Here is a 24170-nt window from a genome sequence, read left to right as displayed (position 1 = left end):
AAACAGATGTGGGTGCTTTATGACTGGAAAAGCTGTTAAGACTTTCCAGAATCGATCACTGTGAGGTGCTGCATCAGGATTGCAGTTTTTTATTTTATAAAATCTTGGTAATTAGCTCAACTCTTAAACTCCCATCTCAAGCCCCCACTTCAACCACTTTGGCCAGCACCACCCAAGACTTCAAGAAATCCTAGAGGGGTCAAACTGTGAGGGAATGGATGTCCTATTCCTCCACAATATTGGAAAGCATAAACTGCTTGCATAAACATGGGCCTCCCAGCAATGTGAAAGAACGTCGATTTTCAGCACTTCAAGAAGCGAGGACAGGCTTGGGCAAGCAATGTTCAGGTGTAAAGTTGAAGACATGCACCAAACCAAGAGTATGAAGATAGAAGGCCATATACTTTATGGCTTTTTAATGGCCATATTTAAGTTACCGCCATGCCATTACTGCATGTCACACACTTTGTGTATAGGCATGCCGGGATTGCATCAAATCTTGGAGCTCATACAGTCAGTCCAGGTGCTGCTCTGCTTTCAGGCTCTTTATTGCTATAAAGAGAATGAGCGAGGTGCTTGGATTGGCTTGAACCGCCAAACTCACTGCTCTAAGGTCTCTCAATAGTATCATATGCAGACGACACTCCGCTTGTATTCTCATTCTCCACTAATTGCAGCACTGAGTGCTCGGCTCTTACACCATGCTTACAGGCAGTGACCAGATGGATGTCAGAATGCAAACTTAAGTTACATGAAGATAAAACTGAAATAATGATATTGGGGCATCATTCTCCTTTGGAGCTGCATTCCTACACCTTCGACCCCATAAGGAATCTGCCTCCCTCTAAAGAAAATACTAAGAGTCTAGGAGTCTGGCTGGACCCACGACCTATGATGGATCATCAGGTAAAAAAGATTTCTGCAAGCTGTTTTAATCTGCTCAGGCTTCTGGGGAAAGTCTTCAGAATCCTGCTATTTGCTGCTAAAAGACTAATCATTCAGGCACTTATTATCTCCCGGCTTGACTACGGTAATGCGTTATACCTCGGCTCTCCAAAGTATGTAAGCAGAAAACTCCAGGTGGTTCAGAATGCCTCTGCCCGGCTTCTCCTAGACATACCTAGACATATGTCTGTCAAGGAGACATCTCCTCTCTTCACTGGCTTCCGGTGGCACAGTGCATCAAGTTCAAAGCTCTGTGCTATATTCACATGTCCTTACACAATAGAGGCCCCTCTTTGCTAAGGCCATTAGCCTCTTTTGTATATGCCTTCCAGGCAGCTTAGATCCTAATCAGCTGATTCAGCTAGACTACCAGTTGTAAAAAACAAGCTAGCTGGGGTGGAACCTCTATGGCCTATCTAGGAAGTAAATAATGGAATTCCCTTCCCTTTAACCTTCAGCTGACCAGCCATGAGCTTTCCTTTCGACGACTGCTTAAAACTTGGCTATTCAGAGCATAAATTTCAGACTGTATTTTGAAGGCCTGTATTCAGCGCTGGGAGGCCCTCGGGTAGCCATGCGCTCTATAAATCTCTATAACATAACATTGGAGAATGAGAAGATGTGTCTATGATCCTCTCCTTCTCTGTGGCTAAACGCAGATTTGGAGACTGAAGTATGCATATCATGCTGACCGTAAACAAGGGCCTGACCTAACAGACATGCGTACTTCAACCCTCAAATCACAGCAGTAACTGACTGTCATGATAGTGATGGTCCACGCCCACTACATAACACTTTCTTTCAGCAGGTTGGCTGTGCAAGGGAAAGGAACAAATGCAATGCAAATAAAGTGAATATGCAAATAAATCGTATAATTATCTGCTGTGCGTGACAGCTTGTCATGGGGTAGCAATGCTCAAACGTCCTTTTGAAGAAACCACCGCTGCTGGTAGGAGCACCGATGTGCAAGAGCCGGTTCTGTTACAGGGAGGAGAAGAGACTGTCGGAAAGCATGTGCACTCTTATGGGGTGTGAAAATGTAAATAAAAAAATAAGTACCTCGAAAAGCATGCGGCTAGTGGAAGAACACAAACCAGCAGCCAATGATATCAACCGGATATTGTAGTTTTGCAAGGCTCCAAGGAACAGCCAGAAAAGAGGAAGTAAATCTAGATGATGTGACCCCGATGCTGCTGGACAATGAGAAGCGAGAAAATGAGTGATCTGGAAGCCAACAAATGGTAAGTAGCAGGGTGGGCTGTATGTCCGTTTTAAGATTTTTTATTTTTTTTAATCAGAAGATCAAGAGAGCCATAACTTCTATGTGGAGAAATGGCAAGAGATCCTCCGTCATCTGATCGTAGGATGGTGGCATGGCCACCATCAAAGGTAAGGAATCTGCAAGTAGAAGTCTCTATCAGATTAACAAGTTACCCTAGGTAATGAGTTTTAGAGACATATTCTAGTTGCAGATTCCTTAGCGACCTACCCATCCTCCCAGCTCTCAAAACAGATTGCTACAGGCAGGTACTACCCCCCTTATTAAGGCCCTAGTTCTGGCGCACCAGGATCAGTGTCCTTCATGGCTGCACGCTTCTGGCGTGGAATGTCGTGAAAAGAAAATGACATCAGTGCGCCTGTTTGGTGCCTATATACGATTGCGATGTCATTGTGGCAACCACGATGCCAGCGATGGATGCGGAGCCAACCGATGCAACCTGACACAGCGCAAGAGTACTGCTTGAAGAAAAATCTGAGATCCAGTCGGGTGCCTGGGAAAATTCTAAGGTAAGGAATCTGCAACTAGAATGTCTCTGCCAGCTAATTCATTACCAAAGGTAAGTAACTTGTTCATTTGGCACAGTGTGTCAGTCCTCTGGACGTGACTAGAGTAAGTATGTGAAGTATCCATTTCCTGCCATTTATCTTTTATAATGTAGACCTTTAGTTTTACAGTTTCTTCCGATGAGGGCATTTTTTCTTTACAAGTTATCCTGAACAAGGATGGGTGTCATTGCATTTATTATATTTGTTTTAAATAGGTCTAGTTTCTAAATGTTGTTTCCCATTTGGTGTAGCCCTGCTAAGATCCTGAGAGAAAGATAGCTTATTTCCAGACCATGGTAACTCTTTTATTTTTTTAATTTTGGTAGCCTAGAACAAAACAGCCTGAAAGGTAGGTGTAGAGGAAGCGAAGCATATACATGCTGGTGTCTGAATTGCACAGTGTGAAACCTTAAACCTAATCCCGGCACCTTCACTTAACCAAATGTTGTGATCAAGGCAATTATTTTATTCCACTTTCCCTCGTTTTTCTTCATTATCACATGCAAGGATCTCGAAATACATGACTTCAGGATGTGTGTTGTACAAAACCTTCTCCTGTGTTTGATTTAATTAACTATAATGCTATTCATGTATAATAGGAACCCCGGCCACCCTAAAACTGCATGTGCAACTTCCCTGCCTCTCAGTTCTCTGTTGGCGTTGTTGTCGGGGAGGGGTTGGGGGAGTGAACATTTCTAAATGCATGTTTGAAAGCTGTCACTAAAAAACCTACTTCTCAAATGCACTGAGGTAATCTCATGTGCTTAGGTTAAATAGTTCTGCGTGTCAATATAATACGCTTTTTGAATTTTGAACAGACTTTATCACACTTTTGCTGCAAGATGTCTTTAACAATGGAGATGTTTCTAAATTTAAGAGGTGCAGAACATCCTATTTACTCCCTTTCGTTAGCTTAAATTAACCCTTAAATAAATGCTTCCCTGTTTATCTAACAAATGTTTAATGTTCTGAGTCCAGTAAACAGCAGCCCATTGATGCTATTGACCAGGGGGGCACATGTAAAGATCTGGGGGGGAGGAGGGGGGCCCATGCGGCCGCCGGGCCATACTTTGAGTAACAAGTCTGCTAAAGTTGCAAATTGTTGTATTCATTTCCAGACTCCTTCCCATGTTTCTGTCGAGATGCAACCTCAAATACTATCATGATTACTTTAGCAGTTTCATTTTGTACTTAATTTATTCTTTGTTCAGTATCCGCAATGCCCTTCTCTATGGCAATCCATATACCATCTATTAGCTGACGTTTTTTATGAAGGGTTGTAGCTCCACAATTTTTTTTTTTGAATGACTTTTATGCCCGTGCATAGTGTTCTGTGCTGAGGGGCCCCCAGGAGCTCATCTAACACCCCCCCCCCCCCCCCCCCCCCCGGCACACCCACCGCTGCAGGGCCTTTGTTACGCCACTGAAGAACAGATAAGCTCAGTACGAGACATATTTTGAGCAAAGCATTGACAACCAGTGCGGTATTAAATGGCTGATGAACCAGTTGAATGCAGAAGGACCTTAAGAGGTGTAGAACATCAAAGAGAACAGCAGCCTGCTATGTTAGAGCATACCAATGCCATAAAAGAGATAAGATCGTACATAGTTATTTAGAAATAACTCCAACCAAGAACATGCTTAATTCTCCAAGAACAGCCAAGTCACAACAAAGAATGTGTGTAAATGAAAGTTCAAGTTTGGGAAAGAAAATCTGCTAGTTAACTGTTAAGTTTATTTAAAGAAGGGTCACATCCAGTAAGAAAATACATTCTTAAATCAAATCCTCACATGGAGAAGATTTAGTTGGCATAAAATGGCTCATTAATCATATTGTGTAGAAATGCATTATGTTGTTTCTGCTTGGTTTTATAAATGCAGGTTCACACTCACGCTGCAGTCTTCATAATGAAATCTCAAAAACGGTGACCAGCCAGTCTAAAATCCAAAGACTCCAGAAACAACTAATGTACACTCTAGGAAACCGAAAACGTTCCCTTTGAAGCCCACTGCTTTCAGTTTTGAAATCTTTCAGTGCATTTCTGAAATGAAAGGACGCGTGGCTTTATCATTCACAGGCCCTGAAGTAAAGTGCAGCCATATTCAGAGGCAACTCCTCCTTTACGGCAGAGGAGCGTCACCCCCCACCACCTCTCTCCGCCAGCAGCAGCAACTGCAAAGATTTTACCCCAAAACGATAATAAACTATGTTTATTATCGTTTTTTGGTAAAAGGGGCAGGCCGTGAGGTGCACTGAGGGGGGGATTGCACAGCACTCCCCCTCAGTGCGCTTGTATGTCCCCTTCTCGGGCCGTTCAAACACAAATGCGCAGTGGGCTCTCTCCAGCCTAGCACTGTGTTGCCGGGCTGGAGAGAGCATGCACAGGCTCCCAGTGTGCTGGGAGCCTGTGCCTCCTGAGGAGAAGCGGATGGAGCGGTGCGGCGGCGGCGATGAGGAGCAAGGTAAGTGGGTTTTTGAAAACATGGTTTTAATTTTTATACCCAACTCCACGCCAACCCGCTCCTTCCGCAAACCACGACTAGCCATTTTCCATGGCACCAAATGCACTCCTGTCGTGAGCACACCCTCTTTCAGACTCCCGTGCTGTATATGGAGTGTATGTGTTTCATACACTCCTTGCTCATATTAGTGTTTGTGATGTCTCATTGTTTCCTGTTCTGTGCACCATCCCCAGCAGTGTGTCCTCCTCCTTCTGCGTGTACTGCCAGTCTCTCGCAGTGAGTGCTGCACCTCCTGTACTCACCTCTTTCATGGGCGGGCAGTTTTTCTTCCTATCTATCTGTAGTAGGTGCAGCTGTGTTTACAAGTGCATTGCATCCTCCTGATATTCTGGATGGTTCCATAGTGCTGTCTCTCCCTCAACTGCATACAGTGCCTGCTGCAGCATTGCATACTGTTTCCACGGCACAGTGTATCCTCCGATAGTATATGAAGTTTGGCCACTAGTCACATTAGCTCCACCAGTGACCTTCATTGCAGCCAGCTGAGATAAATGAGCTCGCCCGGTCACTGCAGAGCACAGCAACTGCCAGAAACTCGCTCTCGGTCAGTGTAATATTTGGTCCTTTGCTTAATTGAAGCCAGTGGTTTCCGGTGTGGAGCACCAGCACTTACTTTTGAGGGCTGCCACCTATTTTTCTGCCTCAAGCATTTACTGCGAGCAAAAGACACATATGGGAAAGGCGAAGGAAGAGAAAAACAAAAAATCGTCAGGTGAAGGGACAGGGAGTACCTGTAAATGTATTAAAGCGGCCTGAGATGGCTTTAGGATTACGTTGCCCCAGTATTCTGTGCTCACACATTTAAATGCAGCTGCCACGTGTTTCAGAGGAGAGCTTTGGGCACCGGCATGTTTTTATTTACAAATTAAGCACTGATTTGGTCACTGTACATGGGTGATTCTGCACACTGTATTTGTTATATTTGTATTAAGGTGAAGTTCTGAATCCCTCATTTTCTTGTTTCTGTAATATCTGTTGAAGTCGGTAGCTGTTTTGAGAATAAGCTCAAGGCATCCTGGTGTGCATATTTTTTTCTCATTATCAGTGTCTATGTTTCTCAGAACAATGCTGATGCAGCACAGCGTACTTATCACCTGACATTGGAGTTTACCTGTGCTTTTACTTGCTTTCGTTGTTTCAACACAAATATCTGCATTACTTTACAAAACCTTGGTAGATTGGTGCATCTGATGCACTTTTGTTACAGTTCGAATTCTGAATGGAATCCTTATTTTTTTGATTTTTTACAAGATTTATTAAGTAGGGGAAGGAGGGAATCAGACAACAGTTACCACTGATCATGGTTGTCAGTGTGTATGTTTTTTGCAGGCTACTCTGAAACTTTGCATGATGCCTTTTCTGGATAATTAGGCAATTTACTTTCTTACAGGTCATGTTTCTTGAACCATGAGTGGGTGTCAATTTTTTACCAGTGGACTTCATTCCGCTGTGAGAGGCTAAGATTTTGAACATTTTTCAGAGGATATGTGTAAGAAGTTGGATTATTATTTGGGGTGAATGACCACCCACCTCAAGGAGTAATCACAGCCCTTGTCAAGGTGAACCCTCAAAGTCTCTAAATTAACCTGGGGTCAATGCCCTGGTAGCTATGGTACAGAACAGACAGGCTTAACCTAAGGCAATGTTTAAAGTATACATTACCTAAATTGAAATTGTCACAATGCAAAACCGTAACAATCCCAAACAGAACTTTAAATAAAAAGCAAAATATAATGTGCAAAATAACAACAAAATGAAAAAAATCCAAAAATGGGAAAGGGAGATATGGATTTTCATACTTTTGAATAGAAATAGCACCAAGAAGCACAAAGCACCAATTATAGTTGCTAGTCGCAGTAGACTGGGACTTAGGCTCAATTTAAGGCTGCCCATGATGTAGAACAAGTTGGATACACCAACTAGATTCTTCCTGGTTACAAATTGTACTTTCTTACTTAGGGGGTCATTCCGACCTTGGCGGGCGGCTACCGCCGCCCGCCAGGCGGAAACCACCATGCGGCCGCCAATGTGGCCGCACTCACGCGGCCCCCATTCCGACATTCCTGCTGGGCCGGCGGGCGCAAACCAAGTTTGCGCCCGCCGGCCCAGCGGGAATGAGGCAGCAATACAGGAGCCGGCTCCTAATGGAGCCGGCGGTGTTGCGGCCGTGCGACGGGTGCAGTTGCACCCGTCGTGCTTTTCACTGTCTGCTATGCAGACAGTGAAAAGCTGGGCAGGGCCCTGTTAGGGGGCCCCTGCACTTCCCATGCCAGGGGCATGGGCAGTGCAGGGGCCCCCAGGGGCCCCAGGACACCCCTTACCGCCAGCCTCTTCCTGGCGGTGCAAACTGCCAGAAACAGGCTGGCGGTAAGGGGGTCATAATCCCCAGGGCAGCGCTGCTTGCAGCGCTGCCCTGGCGGATTATCCCCGCCGGGGCATAAACGGCGGGAAACCGCCGGCCCCGGCGTACCGCCGCGATCAGAATAGGGAAAAAAGCACCGCCAGCCTGTTGGCGGTGCTTTGTTCATTTTTTCCCTGGCGGTCTCAGACCCCCTTAGTCTTTAATGTCCCAACCAACCCCAGGAGTACACTTGTAAAGCCCCCTCTGCCCTTTCGAGGCACTTAGAAAGTCATTGGGGTTCGGGCAGAAGTTAACAGCTGAGTAATTGCTGGACAGGCCTTGTGTAGACTACTTGAACAGGAGGCGAGCCTTATGACTCTTGGATTCCACTTCTTTGTCCTGGGCACAAGAAGGAGCAGGTCCAGCCCTCCAGGGTTACACTCAATTAACAGACAGCAGGTTCAGCAGTGTTCTGAAGTAGGAGCCTGAAGATGTCACATTTTCGCATGGAATGAGCTAGTGGGCATGCCCTAACCTTTGGGGTAAAGGTTCCTGAGACCATCCTACCCACTTATTGCATTTTGTAGATAGAGTTGTGTTCTGTGGTTATTCTAGCGTTTTCCCTTCATCTAATACTAAAATCCAGTTTGAGGCAGCCACTGTACTCCTGATTCATCCAGAGACAGAAGTCTAGTAGAAGAAATACACAAGAACTGTCCTGGCATTCTAGTTCCTTCCTTTCAAGGGCACACCAAAGTGTTATAAGTAAACCCAGCAGACTTGCAAATCAGAATTTGATGCTGCAATATCAAAAATAATGCTCACAACCCAATCCTTCTACAGAGCTCTAAAGTGTCAGCCCTACTCATTCAGGTCAGGCTGTTGATTTCAGTTACCTATTGTGTATCGCCTGAGGCATTTCAGACATTTTTCACACCTATTAAAATACTAATCCCTGGCTGCAAAAAGTTGGAGAGCAATGCAAATTAGTGTCCTGAAGATTCAAGAGCTAACTTTCTACATGTTGTTTTCCCTATTATTTATTAGAAATCCAACTTCACCATTGAAATGAATTTTTATCAACTATTAAAAATAGTTGTTTTATAATTATGCTAGCTAGTCCCATTTTCGAGATACAGTATTAGGTCACGCCCCAGCACCATCACTTCCGGAGAAGTGGAGAAGTGTGGCACAATGGTTAGAGCGGCAGACCCTGATGCAGAGATCTGGCCCGGGGCCAGGGTTCAATTCCCGCCTCGGCGGGTCTTGGGCTCAATTCCCTTGGACCAGATAATTCTCGCCTCGGTGCCTAATCTAATTAATGGGTCCCACCCTGTAACTCTGGGCAATAGCTTGCTTAATCTCCACAACGGCCCTGACAGCGCTTGGATGCTTGGCTTCACCCTGGGGGTGCCCAGGAGTGGGCTCCTCACAGGGAAAGCCAGGAGGGGTTCCACAGCGGTATGCGTACAGCGCCTTGAGACCCTAACGGGTGAGTAGTGCACTATACAAGTGCGAAGTTTTTTTACTTCTCTGATCATGGCAGGGAGAGCTTGCTAGTAGATGTGGCCTCCACCCCATTCTGACACTCAAGTGCACTTGCCGGTTTATTGTGACACCTGCCTGATGCATTGGAGGGCCACCCCCGGTACATGGCAGCGAACAAGTACGCATAAAGTGCCACCTTTCTCAAGGAGCCGTAAAACCAAATGCAAGCAGTGCATCTGAGTTGCTGCACATGAACTGCATCTGAGCCTTATTCATGCCACTCCTGATTTCACGATGAGGAGCGAAAACAGCGCTAAGCGGGACAACTTGGGAGTGAGTAGTAACAGGGGTGCAGAGGATGTAGGGCCTTCAGGGGGATGAATTGCACATTCCAGGAACACTGATTTATATGATCATTGAATTGTTGAATTGTGTAGTATTTAGTGCAACTGTGTGATTAAAGTACTTTCTTGTAAAGATAAGCACAGGTCTGGGCATTTACATTTTTGTGTCTGTTAGTTAACTATTGAGTGTTGAGCTTGAACACCCACACACTGCCTCCCTGAGAAGCCCATAACTTCTCGCCCTCGCTACCATGAGAGTCAAGTGCAGAAGGGATTGTTCTTGGCCGAGTTTGCAGACCCATAGTATTATGAGTCCGAGGACATCAGTGGCAAACAAGTTCATCCTCTATGGTTGAAGCCCTGTAGCAACCGTCTTCACCGTGGACACTGAATGGGCTCTGACACAAATTTGAGCTAAAGTACGTCGACAAGAATCTGAAGCAATTTGAAGTTTGAAATGTAACTACAAAATCAAAATAAAGCATTAGAACAAATGATGCAACTGTATATTTTATTCTAGTCTTTACACCCAAACCCTAACCAATCACTTTTTTGAAACTTATCATAGTCTACACTTTGGTCTATGTGAATATGTGCTACAGAAGATTTCCCTGAAATCGAGCTGCATGGTCTCAGGATCACAATAATATATGAGTGATTGATCTACCTGTCAGTATCAGACTTGAAGTTCATAGAATGATGTGCTTGTGCTTGCTCTGCCTTGTAACGTCCTGCACAATGTTATCACTTGATCAGGTGGGCCCCAAGCAAGCTGGCAATGGAATGTCAGATGAACTATCAAGTGAAGAGGATACAGAAGCCAAGGCTCAGATGGTGATGCTGCGCAGAAGTGTGGAAGGGGCCTCCAGTGATAATGGGTGTGTCATCAAGAAGAGGAGGCTGCTGTCAACTCAGTTTTGCCAGAGCCCACAGGTATACTTGTTTGGTAGTTGGCAATCTAGATGTTTACTTTATAGTGCAATATTTACCTGTATTTCCTGTTATTGTGTCTTTTTATGCTAGCAAAAGCAAAGAAATCCGAGATGGGCTCACCTTATTCAAGATTCAGATAGTCTAGTAGACTCAGAACAAGAGTCCCCAGCCGTTAGTCAGGTATAGTGCAATACAACCTAATTATTATTCCTTAGTATTTTTGTTGTTGTTGTTGATTTTGAAAAATAAGTGTATATTCTTTCATCCATATGTCACGTCCATATAGTATATATTCTGAAGGATACTTCTAAGTGCATAATCCTCACCTTGTGAATATCCTCAGGCACCAGACTAGATCTGGAATTTGTTTTTTTAGTAATTCCCCCAACGCTGGTAAGTGGTGTCATGTAGCTTTGCACTGGCTAAATCGCTCTGCAGCTATAATGCTGAAGTCACATATAATCGCCACTGATGTGCGCTAACATCAGTTCCTTTGTTTCGGTGTCTTCTGAAGCAGATCTCGTGCTCGTTCCCCCATTGTTTCATTTTTGCAAGGCATCCTCTTCTTGTGAAAGGGACATGTCACCTCCTTAAAAGAAAGGGTTTAAACCTTGTAAGGATGGTGACAAGCAAATATCTTTGACTTACCTTCATGAGGCATGTTTTTGGTGTGTTGGGTCCTCACAAGACTCCAAGTCTTGCAAGGACTGTTCAAGCTTTAATCAGAAGGTGACCTGGAAACGAAATCAAACTATACGTTGGGAAACTTTGTCAGAGAAAAGGCGATTCCCAGTCAAATTCAAGGGCACAGATCCTCTCCAGCTCTAAAAACCATTCCTTCAAATGATCATTTTCCCACTTCATGTCTTCTAGTAATTCTAAGAAGAAGCATAAAAAGCCAAAGCAGGCCTCTTATGTGTGCTGCTGCTCTCACTATGAAAAGTTGCACGGATGTCCATCAGTCTCGGTCATAAACTCCTTCTGAGAAACTGATCCTCCCCACTCTCTTGAATGCGACCTGAATTCCAGGGCCATCAACGATGCAGAAACAGGTTGAAGCCTTCAGGGAGGCATCTATCGCCCCTTACCAGCTTCCTCAGATGTGCCTACATACTCCATGAATCCAAAGAGGCTTCCAGTCAGGTTACTGCAGGGCAGATCCATCCCAGAAACACCATCTGTACCTCTCAACCTTGCAGCAGAGTGCGGTCTCACTCTACCACTATCCATGCCAGTGTCCCCCTTCCCTCCATTAATTCGACAGGAAGAACCCATTGTGCTATCAGACTCGGAACCGAATCCCAACACGACCATGTCTATTCCAGTTACTTCCAGAGCCCAAGAAGGAAGGAGGCCTTTGTCCCATTTTATACTTTCGCCCTCGCAACTGCTTTCACGCGAAGGGCAAATTCAGGATGCTCACACTGACCCGGTTCTATCCGCCTTGACTGCAGGTGACTACATGATGGTGTAGGATTTGCAGGATGCCTATTTTCATATCCTCAACCTGCCGTCCCACAATTGGTACCTGTGGGTCAAGTTAGACCAGGAGCATTTTTAGTTTTCTGTGCTTCTCTTCAGCCTCACCCATGCCCCTCAGGTGTTCACAACAGTGATGCCGAAATCACTGCACATTATTGGAGGTTGGGAATACCGGTCTTTCTTTACCTTGAAGACTAGCTGCTGAAGGTGGCATCACCACAGTCTGTCATAAGCCACCTCCATGGCAGTGAACCTACTCACATTTTTGGAATTCTAAATCAATGTGCTGAAGTCACACATGACTCCTTCACAGAGTCTCCTGACATTCAGGCTCTGAATCTGATGCTTGACACTCTGTCCCGGGTCTTAGTGAAAAATGAGAGCAGCTCTAACGCTTCTTGGCCTTCTCGTCCCCTGCATCCCACTTATGGAAGACACCAGACTGCACATTAGGGCTCTACAGTGTGATCTGTGGCAATTGACTTGGCACTAAAGGCCTTCCTCTTGTCCATCAAGCGGAGGGAGGTTCACGTTTTCATGGACAATGCCACAGCTAAGTAGTACTGCAACAAACAGGGCGGAGTGGGGTCCTGGATCTTGATTGTGTGCCACGTACACAGACTCTCGCTAGATTGACCTCCCTTCTTTTGGCACACTGGTGGTTATAGGTATATGATTTCGCTGTCAGTTATTGGTACATCTGTTCTCAACATGGACAGACTGACACACATGATATGTCTCAAAATGCTATTTATTATGATTAATGGGACAGGCTAGCAGCCAATTAAGTGGTTATGACGAGTGAGACAAATGCTTGCTACCTTTGGAATCTGCAACCGGTATACAACTTTAGAGGCATAAAGCCTTTTTTTTTTTTTTTTAGAATGTCGAGTCTGCCCTCTTATCTTCTAAAAGCAGGACTTCCTCTTGATAATCCAGCTTTACTAATTAGCTGTCCAGGAACAGTGACTGCCTGGAGGAAAATGTACAAGTTGATGGGCAGGTCATGTTTGTTAGAGAAAGGCCGGCATACGCAATCTCATAGCTTAATTTTAAACCGCTTTAAACCACTACGTTCTGCCCTTTTCAGAGAGTGGCACGGCCCCAGTTTTTAAGAGTAATAGTCAACTCACGAAAATAGAGTGTCAGAAATACTTGTGTACACCGTTTCCTAGTGTATTTTAAATGAAGATTGATAGAAAGATAAGGAGATGGAGACGTGTGATTCAGTGAATGATTCATCCTAGCCCTTGCAAACAGTTCTCTTCACAGATCATGGGCATGTGACCACACGGAAGGCCGACAGTGCTGTCTGTGTTGCTGCCATTTTACACAAACCAGAAAATGTGTAGCTTTCAGCGTTTGCAACATTTCTAATCACAGTGACGCCCAGCCTCTGCTGAAGAAATGTTTGAGCAACCTGCAGTTTATACTTTGGCGACATAGTGCCCCACACACGTCAACATTCTAGAAGAGGAAAGTAGATTTTTTTTTAAAAGATGGGGAGAATGTATTCCCCGACTGACTTCTATTGAAACTGAGGCATTTGCAGGGGGGAGACAAACAAAATGCATCAATTTTTGTCTTAAAAAATTGGGAGTCTCCCGTCTGAATTGTATTTGTTAGCATGTACTCCCCATTCACATTTAGCCCATAAACAACATTTATGCATCTACGTCTGTTCGGTATTCACAAAAGAATACTTACCAAGTGGAAAAGCATTGAGGTTGTGCAGATCCGGTTCCAGGATTTCTGATGTGGGAGGACCAGGAGGAAACGTGTGTGGGCCACGAAGATGAATTGCAGCAGCTAACAAATACAGAAAACGTTTGGTGGTATGATATTCACCACAATATCCACCACTAATGAGCTACAGACTTCGCGTTCCCTGTTGCAAGAACTCCCCCACCACGGTTTCTAGCTTTGGTGAAGGGGAGGGCCACTGCTGGCCAGATCTTTAGGATGAAGGAGGCGTACAGCATGCTCATGGTCATATGCAACAGTAGGAACGTTCCTTCTGACACACAGATTCCCTGCTTTTCACTTTTTTAAAAGATACTTTGGCAGCTTAGCATTTTGCAAAGCATTGAAGTTTCAAAGTGTGATACTCTACACCCAGTAACTATTTTGCACATCCCTGTCTCATGCCAAAATACACAGTTTGCTATTATTTATATTTTTTTCTACGTATATGTTCACTGTGAAGTACATTTATGGTTCTTTTCTCAAATACCAAAGACCATTGAAATTCACCAGTTATGGTTGGTAACACACGCCGTAACTCGCAACACCTGCCAGTCTCAAAATACCAATTTGCCAACTGAACAAAGATAAAGAAGAGAGCTATCAAGAGAACAACATGGTGGACAGCACAAGTAATGTGTGTTTTAGTGGTGTTAACCATAACTGGTTAATATCAGTGATTTATCGCGTTTGTGCTACAAACATAACCCGGTGCCCTTTTCAGTGAATATTGGGGAGCTTTAAAGTTCATTTTTGGCTAACCATTTGAAATATTTGTGTAAAGTTTACCTAATTTCAAATACCATCTTGAGATGTACATGGGGTTAAATAAACAAAGTTAAGTGAACCTTGATTATGGATTTCATAGATTATAGGATGAAGAGACTCTTAAAAAAGATCTACGTTACTGAGTCTTTTATGTACTTTTAAACAATTGGTAACTTTTCGTGACAACACTACAAAACAAAGTATGGAGTCTGCAAGATGTACACATATTATCATGTTACTTATGGCCCCCCTATATTATCTGCCTTTGCTTTCGCAGCGGTTTGTATAGTACATTGTATGGACATTTATCAATTGGACCAAGCAGAAGCTATGTCTTGCTGATAACTCTTAGGTGTATGCACAGGATTCCTACCATAACCATTTTTCTACTGGGCCTGTGTCTTTTTCCATCTGGGTGATATGCCATCCAATATTTTGTGTGTGGGCCATTGAGGTGAAAAATATCAGCAATATTGATTTTCGACTGTACTAGCCACTAATACCCTTGCTTCTTGAGGTGGCACTTCTAGCTTTGCCCTGAGCCCCTTATGCTTACGCTACTATTATTTAGATGCATGTGCATTTTGTAACCTGAATTTGGTTTGCAATTGTGTAAATGGTACTAAACATTTACCAACTGAACTCAGCATAAAATATACTTTACTCATTCAAGAAAACAAAAATTGCAGGGGCCTGTACTAAACAAACATTGAAACCCTACTGTGCACTCCTTAGGTCTGCGTAGCCACTCATTTAAAATACAACTGTACTGAAATACATCAGTTGAGGTGCTTCTGGGAAAGAACAAAATAGTGCTATACAAAATGTTTATCTAATCGTGCATGAATTGTGAATGATTAGCGTTATTCCAGGATTCACCTTCAACATAATTTAGTAATGATTAATGTATTCTGTATATTGTTATGTATTTTTTTTTTTTTAAATAAGGTCAGCTTGTATGCTTAGTTGTTTTTAGATGTTGTTCCTTATGTCTTGTAACCTGCTGCGTATGTAACTTGAACATATATTGAAACCCCTGTTTTTTTTTAGCCTAAAATAATTACCTATTCACTTGTTTTCAGGTCTCCTCTAAAACCATGCAAGTGCTAGTGCATGTGTTTTCGCTTGCAAGACATTTTGTTTAATAAGAGGGGTTTGAAGGCAACCCATTGCTTACCATTCATTGGCTTCACTGTCACTCTTATTTACTGCCTTCTAATTGGCTGGCGAGTGCTGGTTTCACTTCCTCTTCTTTTGTTTGGAGCATGGACCACGTTCTTAACCTGCAGTAGAAAGTAAAAAGCTCTCCCTGTGTACAGGCCATACCAATAATCAAATGTTTGTTGCCTAGACGATAGTGTATCTATCCAATTCACAGGGTCTCGTTTTATCTACATCACATGGATGAATATCTGTCCCACTAGTTTTTGAGCCTGAGAACTGGTGCGGGTTGCACAAAGATTGCTGCAACGGACACTTAACCAACTAGCCTTTTTTGCTTGCCAGTAGACGATCAGGGCTCCACTTGGTCTTGGTCACATTCGCACCAGGATAGCAAAGAAAAATATATCAGAGCCAAATCTGCTTTAGTTTGTAGAGAAGTTTATACAAACTGCTCCCTGAAAGACACCTCCCCAGACTGGCCTTTATAACCACGCAAAATTGGATTAATGTGCCTGCTACCTTCATCTAGTTATTCTGAAGTCTGTCTATATGAATTTCAGTGGGGCCACCACAAACTATCATCCTTGCACAAGTATCTGTTAAATATAAATATACCTGTTAATAGAAACAAAAAAGGAAGCACACTGCCTCACACTCCAGCAAAATGTTAGCCCCAATGCATCATGGTAAATGCAGTGAAATTCGTTTTATGTTGATAAAGGTTAGCTAAAGTCTTTCACCTTAGTAGGTGCAGCAAGTGCTGTGTATCACTGGACACGTGTTTCTGGGTTTAGCCTGTCATCAACAGAGAGCAGCTTAGCAAATGGGGTTGCTTGAAATGCCGCCAAAAGTCTTCTCAGGTTTATGTACCACTCACCGGCGCACAGGAGCCTCAAACCAAAGCTCGTTAGCTCAAGGGAGCAGTCACTGGACACAGGAACAAAAAAAGGGAGCACACTTCCTCACACTCCAGCAAAAAGTTAGCCCCAATGCATCATGGTAAATGCAGTCAAATTCGTTTTATATTGATAAAAGTAATCTAAAGTCTTTCACCTTAGTAGGTGCAGTAAGTGCTGTGTATCTCTGGACACGTGTTTCTGGGTTTAGCCCGTCATCAGCAGAAAGCAGCTTAGGAAATAGGATCCTGTAGAAACCTTGTATGATTGGTCACCTGGAAATACCAGTGTTGGTGAGAAGCTTGAAGTAGATGGGCCAAGTGGGAAATTCTGTCTCAGCAAACAGTAGACTGGCACTACCCTAGCCAACACTACCCTTCAGAGGACCAAAGGCCAGTCACCTCCTCCCCCAGCAACATTACTTCTCCAGTCCAAAAACAAGTTAAACACTTTAAAGAAGTCTCTGCCAGGCCAGACGTGACAGTTTCCTACAATATAGTCATTTTCTAATTTTCCACCACAGGCTCCCCCTAAATAGCACAAATAGAGCAACAAGCATTGGCAAAGCCAATAGATCTCATCTATGCAAGAGCTTTTGGCATTGACAGTACCTTTTAGCCTTGTTGTACAGCAGTGTGACTGTGCAGCATGGCTAATAGTTAGGGAAAAAATTGAATGGCGCTATAACTTTTAGCCATGCTGCACAGCCACGCTGCTGCACAACATTGCATGGAGGAGTCCTATTGGCACTACCAGTGCCTGTTTAATGTAAAACATGTTGCTGCATAATTTACCATTTTGTAGCACTGCAAGGAACAAGTGCTCCTATTACTTGACCAAACAACACCAATTTTATCTGCCTCAGAATGATGAAATCCTGAGTTGACATGGCTGAGCATCAAACAGGGATCCTGCGTGCTAAATACACAGGTCCCTCCACAAAGCAGCATTCTATCACTACTAGTGCTGCAAGTTAGGAATGGCCTCACAGTAAAAAAAATTAGGAAAGGCAAAACCATTTGCAGAGAATTTCTGTCATAGCACTGATTTGTACTCCTAAGTACATTGAATTGGGAGCTGCAGCCCCTTTTTTTTATAGTGAAAGTGTACAGGAGATCTTTTCGTTAGTGCATGATGGCAGTTACCATCTCTGCTACTTCAGACTTGTCTTCAAACCTGTCCCCAGACCTGAAAGCAGCCCTAGTTATTGATGCTACTAATTAAAATTAAATGATTAGGCAGAGTCTCTGGAGCCGCAGGCCTCTGTGAAACATTAGGGAAAAAAGCTTGTATTAAAGTTCCGAATGGCCTTAGGTGGGCCAGGGATCTTCCTTGGGTGGGCCTGGCCCCGCCCACCCTCTAGTTCTGGGCCTGCTGTTGTGTATTTGTATGCCCAATGGCATGCAGTATGAAAGCCTGTGCAAAGCGTGGTTAGTGAATATAGCTGTTTGTGAGCATTCACAAACTCCTCTGGGATCTTGTCTCACTTTAGTAATTCTCAAAGAGGCAGAACACCAACCAAATGCCATACTAGTGTAGAGGAAGGAGTTTATTCACAAGGAATGTTTCCCTGATGAAAACAATGAAAACGTGCTTGTCTTTCTCCAGATGTTCTGTCTGTGTATACTTCCACTTTGGAGAAATAAAAACTCATAAAAATGTCACATGCCATTGCCAGTAGTAAGCGTGGAGACCTACAGTTGCCACAACGTATCCCAGCCTCCTGATATACCTTCATAAAATATTGTTGTCCACGGATTTACATTTTTGATTTGTGGTTTTGGATCATTATAGAAGTAATTTAGCTTGGGTAGATCTAGGCTGAGTTTTTCTGGACAACATTTTTGAAAATGGCAGATGTATTGCAGTGATAATGCAATATTTCAGGAACCATGAGGCCTATATACTTCATTTTGGTGTCAAAACATAACTTTTGGGGGTCAAATAGTCTTATAGAGACAGAAAATAACTCATCAGAGCAACCCTTCCTCCATTTTCCAAAATGGTGGCTATAATAGAGGAAGAAGAGACATATATAGAAATGAAACAAATAATAATGGCTTTTAATCCTTTTATGAATATACCAAACAACGTTTATTATCTCAATATGAAACACATAAAGTATACCACTTCTGTTTTAGACACATTTTTATAGTTCATTTAAATTGGTGTGGCAATCGCTCGTGGTACGTTTGCAGAATGTTGAACTTTTGAGAAGAGCATATCGGCAGGGACATCTTTCGTAGCACAGGTTTTGCAAGTACATCAGACAATTCATGGAAAAAAGGTCACTTATTTCAAACAGATGTTCCCGGGACTGGATGATTCTCATTGTGGAGACAGCGAAAGAGCTTTTTGAAATAATGACAAAAGAAATTAAAACATTGGAAGATGAATTGAGAGCACAGGACTCCCTACAGGAAGCTAAAAAGCAATTAGAAGCTGTAGGCCAAGAATTGGAATCGTTTATCTGTATCTCATTAAAAGGAAGACAGATAAATTGAGGAAGGATATTAGATGGTTCTCTCAGGAGCGAGCATATCCATATCTGTCAGAAAAATATTACTAAAATCATAAACAGAATGGATTACAACCGGATCGTCAATTTTGGACCAGAAAAAAGATTGTTACCTTCTCGGATACTTCTGAATCAGAGGGTAACTCTAATCAATTTGACCAATCTTGAGGTACTGGGTTTTTCAGAACCGGTACTGATCCGGTAACCCAGCGGTGCCAGGGTACACCCAAAGACCTCGGGTACTTTCCTGATTCAGACCACAGAAACTCAGAGTCTTCTAGGTGAAGTCAAAGATCGAATTTATTGTCTGCAACCAAGTGACAAGCGTCCTAGAAGTACAACAGCACGGTTTGTATGTTCTCAGGAGACTGTGTGTCAATGCAAAATCAGGTTTCCTTATATACAGTTTTTTAAGCTTCAGGCAAACATTCTTGACATTTTGGTTGGTCATTCACATGTTTTCACTACAAAGGAAAAAACAGTGTCATGATGAAACCTCATATTTCATGTCATCCAACCCATAATAAATTACCCGGCAAGGCCTAGTATTTTACATCAGATAAGTGTGGACCCCCAATAAAAACGGGCACCTCCCCCTCGTAAAGTAAGAAGAAGAAAAGAGCAGGTGCAGGTGTGAGCAAGATTAGGCAGGGTGTGTGAGCGATAATAAGGGTTTTATGGCATGGTGTGCCTTGATGCTATCTGATTCGGCCACTGGGAGAGGGACTGACCAAACAGGTTTGGCCTGAGGCAATGGTTCCAGCTTGCCCAGGTCAGAGAAAAGTCAATCAAGGTGTACGTGTCCTTGGAATCAAATCTGACTGTATTATAAGCCTATGTGAGGGCAACTTTTAAAAATGGGAGCCACGAGTGCAGGACGAAAATGGCGATTTCGAGGTGAAAACGCTGCTGGAATTGAGCGATAATGCTCATGCTTAGTGTACTAGTCATTATCGGTCTTTTGATACTAAAATCGTACTGCTGTGGCAAAGTAAATTACATGGGTCCAGAATTTTTAGAACCACAAACCCTCCTTTTGCCCTTACATAGGCAATAAACCTATTCTCATGCTAATCTGAGTCCAGGTCTATGTTTCTAAAGTTGTTGAGATGTTGCTGTAACATCATCCTAGTATTTAGCTCGTCTCTTGGTGCAGGTTTCCTTATGCATGATGTAACACAGAAACCACATATCGCAGGAGCACACTGCACGCATAGACAGAATAGGAAAAGAATGGCCAAGATCATCCCAATGACCATCAGAATCTTCCATCCCCATGCTGATATCAGTTCCCAGAACCATCCCATTAATGACCAATCTCCTTTATCTAAATGAATAGATTCGGAAATTCTATGCAGTTTGGAGATGGCCTGGTATACTGTTGGAGCGTTATCTGGGACAAAAACACAGCAACTCGATTGGATCAATGTACATACTCCACCCCGGTCTGCAAGTATGACATCTAATGCGACCCTGTTCTGAAGGGTCATAAGACGATCCGACTGGAGCTCAGCAGTCAAGTTACCAAGGGCACCAGCGGTTTCAGCCACGGTGGATTCAACCACTCTTATCAATTGCCTTATGCTCCTGCTGTTACTTATTTGTCCCCAGAACGGCAGAAAACCCTTTACGAAGTCCCCAAATTCTTGTCCTGCAGTGTCTTCTTCACTGAAGACGCCTCTAACTATCCTTGTCTTGTGGTAATCTGCCGCTGCTGTGTAGGTAGGGGGCAACAGGAACGAAACGAAGCATGTGCCCGAAAAGTCAGGGGGCAACCATGTAAAGGCTCTATCATGGCAGATGAAATAGGTACCCTTAGCTGCCAAGAGCGGAGGGGAGGTCTGAGATGCGAAGACATATGTCTCACTGCAGACGCTTTCCCCTAGCTGAGCTCTGGGATTCTTGCCAGTACCTTGCAGACACAGGTGACCCTGATGGGGTACAACCCAAATCAGGGAAGATATCTTAGCTTGCTGTTTTTCACTCATTGTGGCTTCATATCCGGTCATGTTCCATCCTATATATGCCATTGTCTCATCTCTGGGGATAGTCTCGTAGAAGATATTGTCCTTCATCATGTCTATGATACCTTTAACTAAAGCATCTTTCTTAGGGTTGTCTTCCGCAAAACGTAGGGGGTAGTGTGCATAGATGAATATCGTTCTGAATGCCCACACAGAACCATTGTGGCTGAAAGGCAGGATCAGATAAGGGATACCTTTATCTGCTGTGTGAGGCATAAGGCCACACACCCAACAGTTAGTTGTATTTATCACTAGTTGGTGTTGGTGCAAAAGCTGGATGAAGGAGTTATTAATGAACTCTAGTCTCCTAGCAGATTCATGTTTAGGGAGGAGTTGAAAAGAATGTGGGGAAACAGTGGAAGGAGGAGGTGTAGACGAGGTAGTGGGTGCCAATATCACGTTAAAAAAGAATAAAATATATCCTATAAAAAACATAAGTATACTAAATAACATAAAAATGCACAGCAGCAAAAACCGTTTCCTGGTTATCGTTTCACATATTCTCTTCTTGAAACTCAGTCTTTCAACATGTTCTCCATTTTGGAAAGATTCCATCCTCTAACCGTTGCCGTTCGTGGCGGTTGGTTTACTTCACTTAGGAGTGTTCTGAATGTTCCAGGCCGCCCTAGAACAAACCAGACCTGTAGACCTTGTGTCCATAGGCTACCCCCCTAAGTCTTTTCAGCCACGATCCTACAGCTGAACCCGGATGGAGGTTCAAAAAACACAAAAAAAAGCAAAAAGTCATTCAAAAATAATTTTCCATATTGGAGAACTTTGCTAAAGGGAAGAAAAGTAAACTGTTTTATTTGTCCTTTATTCTTGGTCGGAGATTATAACGGTTAGTCCCAGGTATCGTGTGGTCCTGAAAAAGGAGTTCAGGTTCTGTAGTGTCCAATCGAACTGACGGTGATACTGCTGATTGTAAAATGTCATCACTTTCTTTCTCAGTGAGTGTTCCTTTTATTCGTGCATCGCTGAAAGGCAGAAAACGTGGCACGGTTTCAGTCTCTGAGTCGGTGACACCTTCCTGGACCCACCGGTCATATGGCAGAGGTAGGGGTACCCTTTTGCAATGGGTCCCATGGATCCAGTGTTTCTTCCCTTCTACTCGAACAGCTGATCTTGTGGAGAGAAGAACGAGGTGCGGTCCGGTCCACCTGGGCTGCTCGTTTTTGGTTCGCTGAAAGTTCTTTATTAAAACCCAGGATCCAGGCTCAATGGGATGACCTGGAGATTCAGAGACCGGAGGCAGGGTGTCGTGGACCTGTTGATGTAAGACACGCAATTTAGCCGTCAATTCATACAGATAGTCAAGCAAAACAGGATGCTCTATCTCGCTAAACTTCTTGGGCCTAGGCACTCCCCATATATTGGCCGGGCGGCCGAAGACTATTTCATAAGGACTAAGTTTCACTCGTGAATGCACAGTCATTCTGGTTGATAGGAGTGCTAAGGGTAGAGCGTCAGGCCATTTGAGACCAGAGCTCGCTTGTATCTTGGCCAATTTTAGCTTTAGAGTGCCATTATAGCACTCCACTAATCCAGCTGATTGGGGGTGATTTGCAGCGTGAAACATTTGGTTTATGCCTAGCCCTTCGCATACTTTCTTCATCACTTGACCCACAAATTCACTTCCATTGTCACTCCAGATCATTCTCGGCATTCCGAATCTAGGGAAGAACTCTTTCACAAGGGCTTTGGCTGTGGATAGCGCAGTATTGTCTTTTAGGGGATAGGCTTCCACCCATCTTGAAAAGGCACAAACAACAACGAGTACGTATTTTAAGTTGTTGCACCTCTCCATGTGGATGAAATCTAGCTGCAAAACCTCAAACGGATACGTAGGAGGTGCAAAATGACCAGCTGGAGTTGGGGTTCCTCTACCAGGGTTGTGTTTCAGGCAAACCATGCAATTTTTAACCACATTTTCTGCGCACTTGGGAATTCCTGCATTTTGCCATACTGGGGCCAACAACTTACAAATCCCTTTCACACTGATGTGAGCCATTCCATGAGCCATTGTAACTACTGCAAGCACATACGCATCGGGTAGCAACCATCTTTGATGTTCTGACAACTCGACCCAACAACCATTCGCATCCAATTTACCCGTACTTTCTCTCCACACACTCAATTCTCTCTCTGTGGCTTCAGCTTAAATCGATTTCACGCTTTCTATCGTGTCTTCACACATTCCAACATCACCAATCCATCTTGCAGGGCCCGCGACATACATTCGGCTCATCACATTCCTTGCCGTTTCTTTTGCGACCTCGTCAGCAAATGCATTCCCACGACCAACATCATCAGTCACCTTTTTATGTGCGCTACACTTCACAATCGCAACTTGCAACGGTAAAGTAAGTGAATCAAGGAGCTCATTTACCAACTGACCATGCTGTATTTTAGTTCCATGCGAGGTCAGGAACCCACGTTCCTTCCACAAACGCCCAAAACTATGGGCCACACCAAACGCATATTGGCTATCGGTATAGATCGTCACTTTCATTCCTTTTGATACTGTACATGCTCTTGTTAGGGCTATTAACTCAGCTGCTTGGGCTGAATTATGTGGGATACGTGCAGCTTCAACAATCGTACACAAAGTTGTCACAGCATACGCCGCAGTCGTGTCACCATTCGGGAGCTTAAAGCATGAACCATCCACCCACAAAGTACCATCACTCTTCGCAATGGGAGTGTCCAAAAGGTCTATTCTCCCTTTCGTTTCTTCTTCTGTTCTATGGAGACAATCATGTTGTTCAGAAGTATCTAACTCCGTCACAATTGGCAATAACGTAGCTGGGTTAAGTGTAGTGCATCTTTTTATATGTACATGGCTTGCTAACAATGTCAACTCGTAACCTGACAATCGAGCACTAGTTAAATGCTGTGTCTTGGTTCTGTTTAACAACGTGTCCACTGCATGTGGAACCATTACGAGTAATGTGTTATTCATCACTAAACCAGCAGACTGTCGGATAGAAACAGCAGCTGCCGCTGCCGCTCTTAAGCAGCTCGGTAGTGCCTTAGCTACTGGGTCTAAGGTTGAAGAGAAATAGGCGCATGGACGCTCCCTGTCTCCAAACTGTTGTGTCAAAACTGCTAACGCACAACCTTCTTTCTCATGGACATACAATGTAAAAGGCTTGCTGTAGTTGGGGGTACCCA

The 24170-nt window shown here is 43.7% G+C and overlaps 1 protein-coding gene across 5 annotated transcripts in view; it reads left to right on the top strand.

Annotated features, from left to right (window-relative positions):
- The window catches only part of PHTF1 (putative homeodomain transcription factor 1), a 499499-nt gene that overhangs the window by 236383 nt on the left and 238946 nt on the right, over nt 1-24170 (top strand). For all 5 annotated transcript variants that reach the window (XM_069238694.1, XM_069238696.1, XM_069238695.1 and 2 more), the window contains 2 exons: nt 10225-10401; nt 10492-10581. In XM_069238694.1, coding sequence (XP_069094795.1) covers nt 10225-10401; nt 10492-10581 — 267 coding nt within the window. The remainder of the gene's footprint in view (nt 1-10224; nt 10402-10491; nt 10582-24170) is intronic.

Source organism: Pleurodeles waltl, chromosome 6, assembly GCF_031143425.1.
Source record: "Pleurodeles waltl isolate 20211129_DDA chromosome 6, aPleWal1.hap1.20221129, whole genome shotgun sequence".
Lineage (NCBI taxonomy): Eukaryota > Metazoa > Chordata > Amphibia > Caudata > Salamandridae > Pleurodeles > Pleurodeles waltl.
The sequence above is the reverse complement of the archived record's forward strand: the minus strand, read 5'-3'. Positions and strand labels throughout refer to the sequence as shown.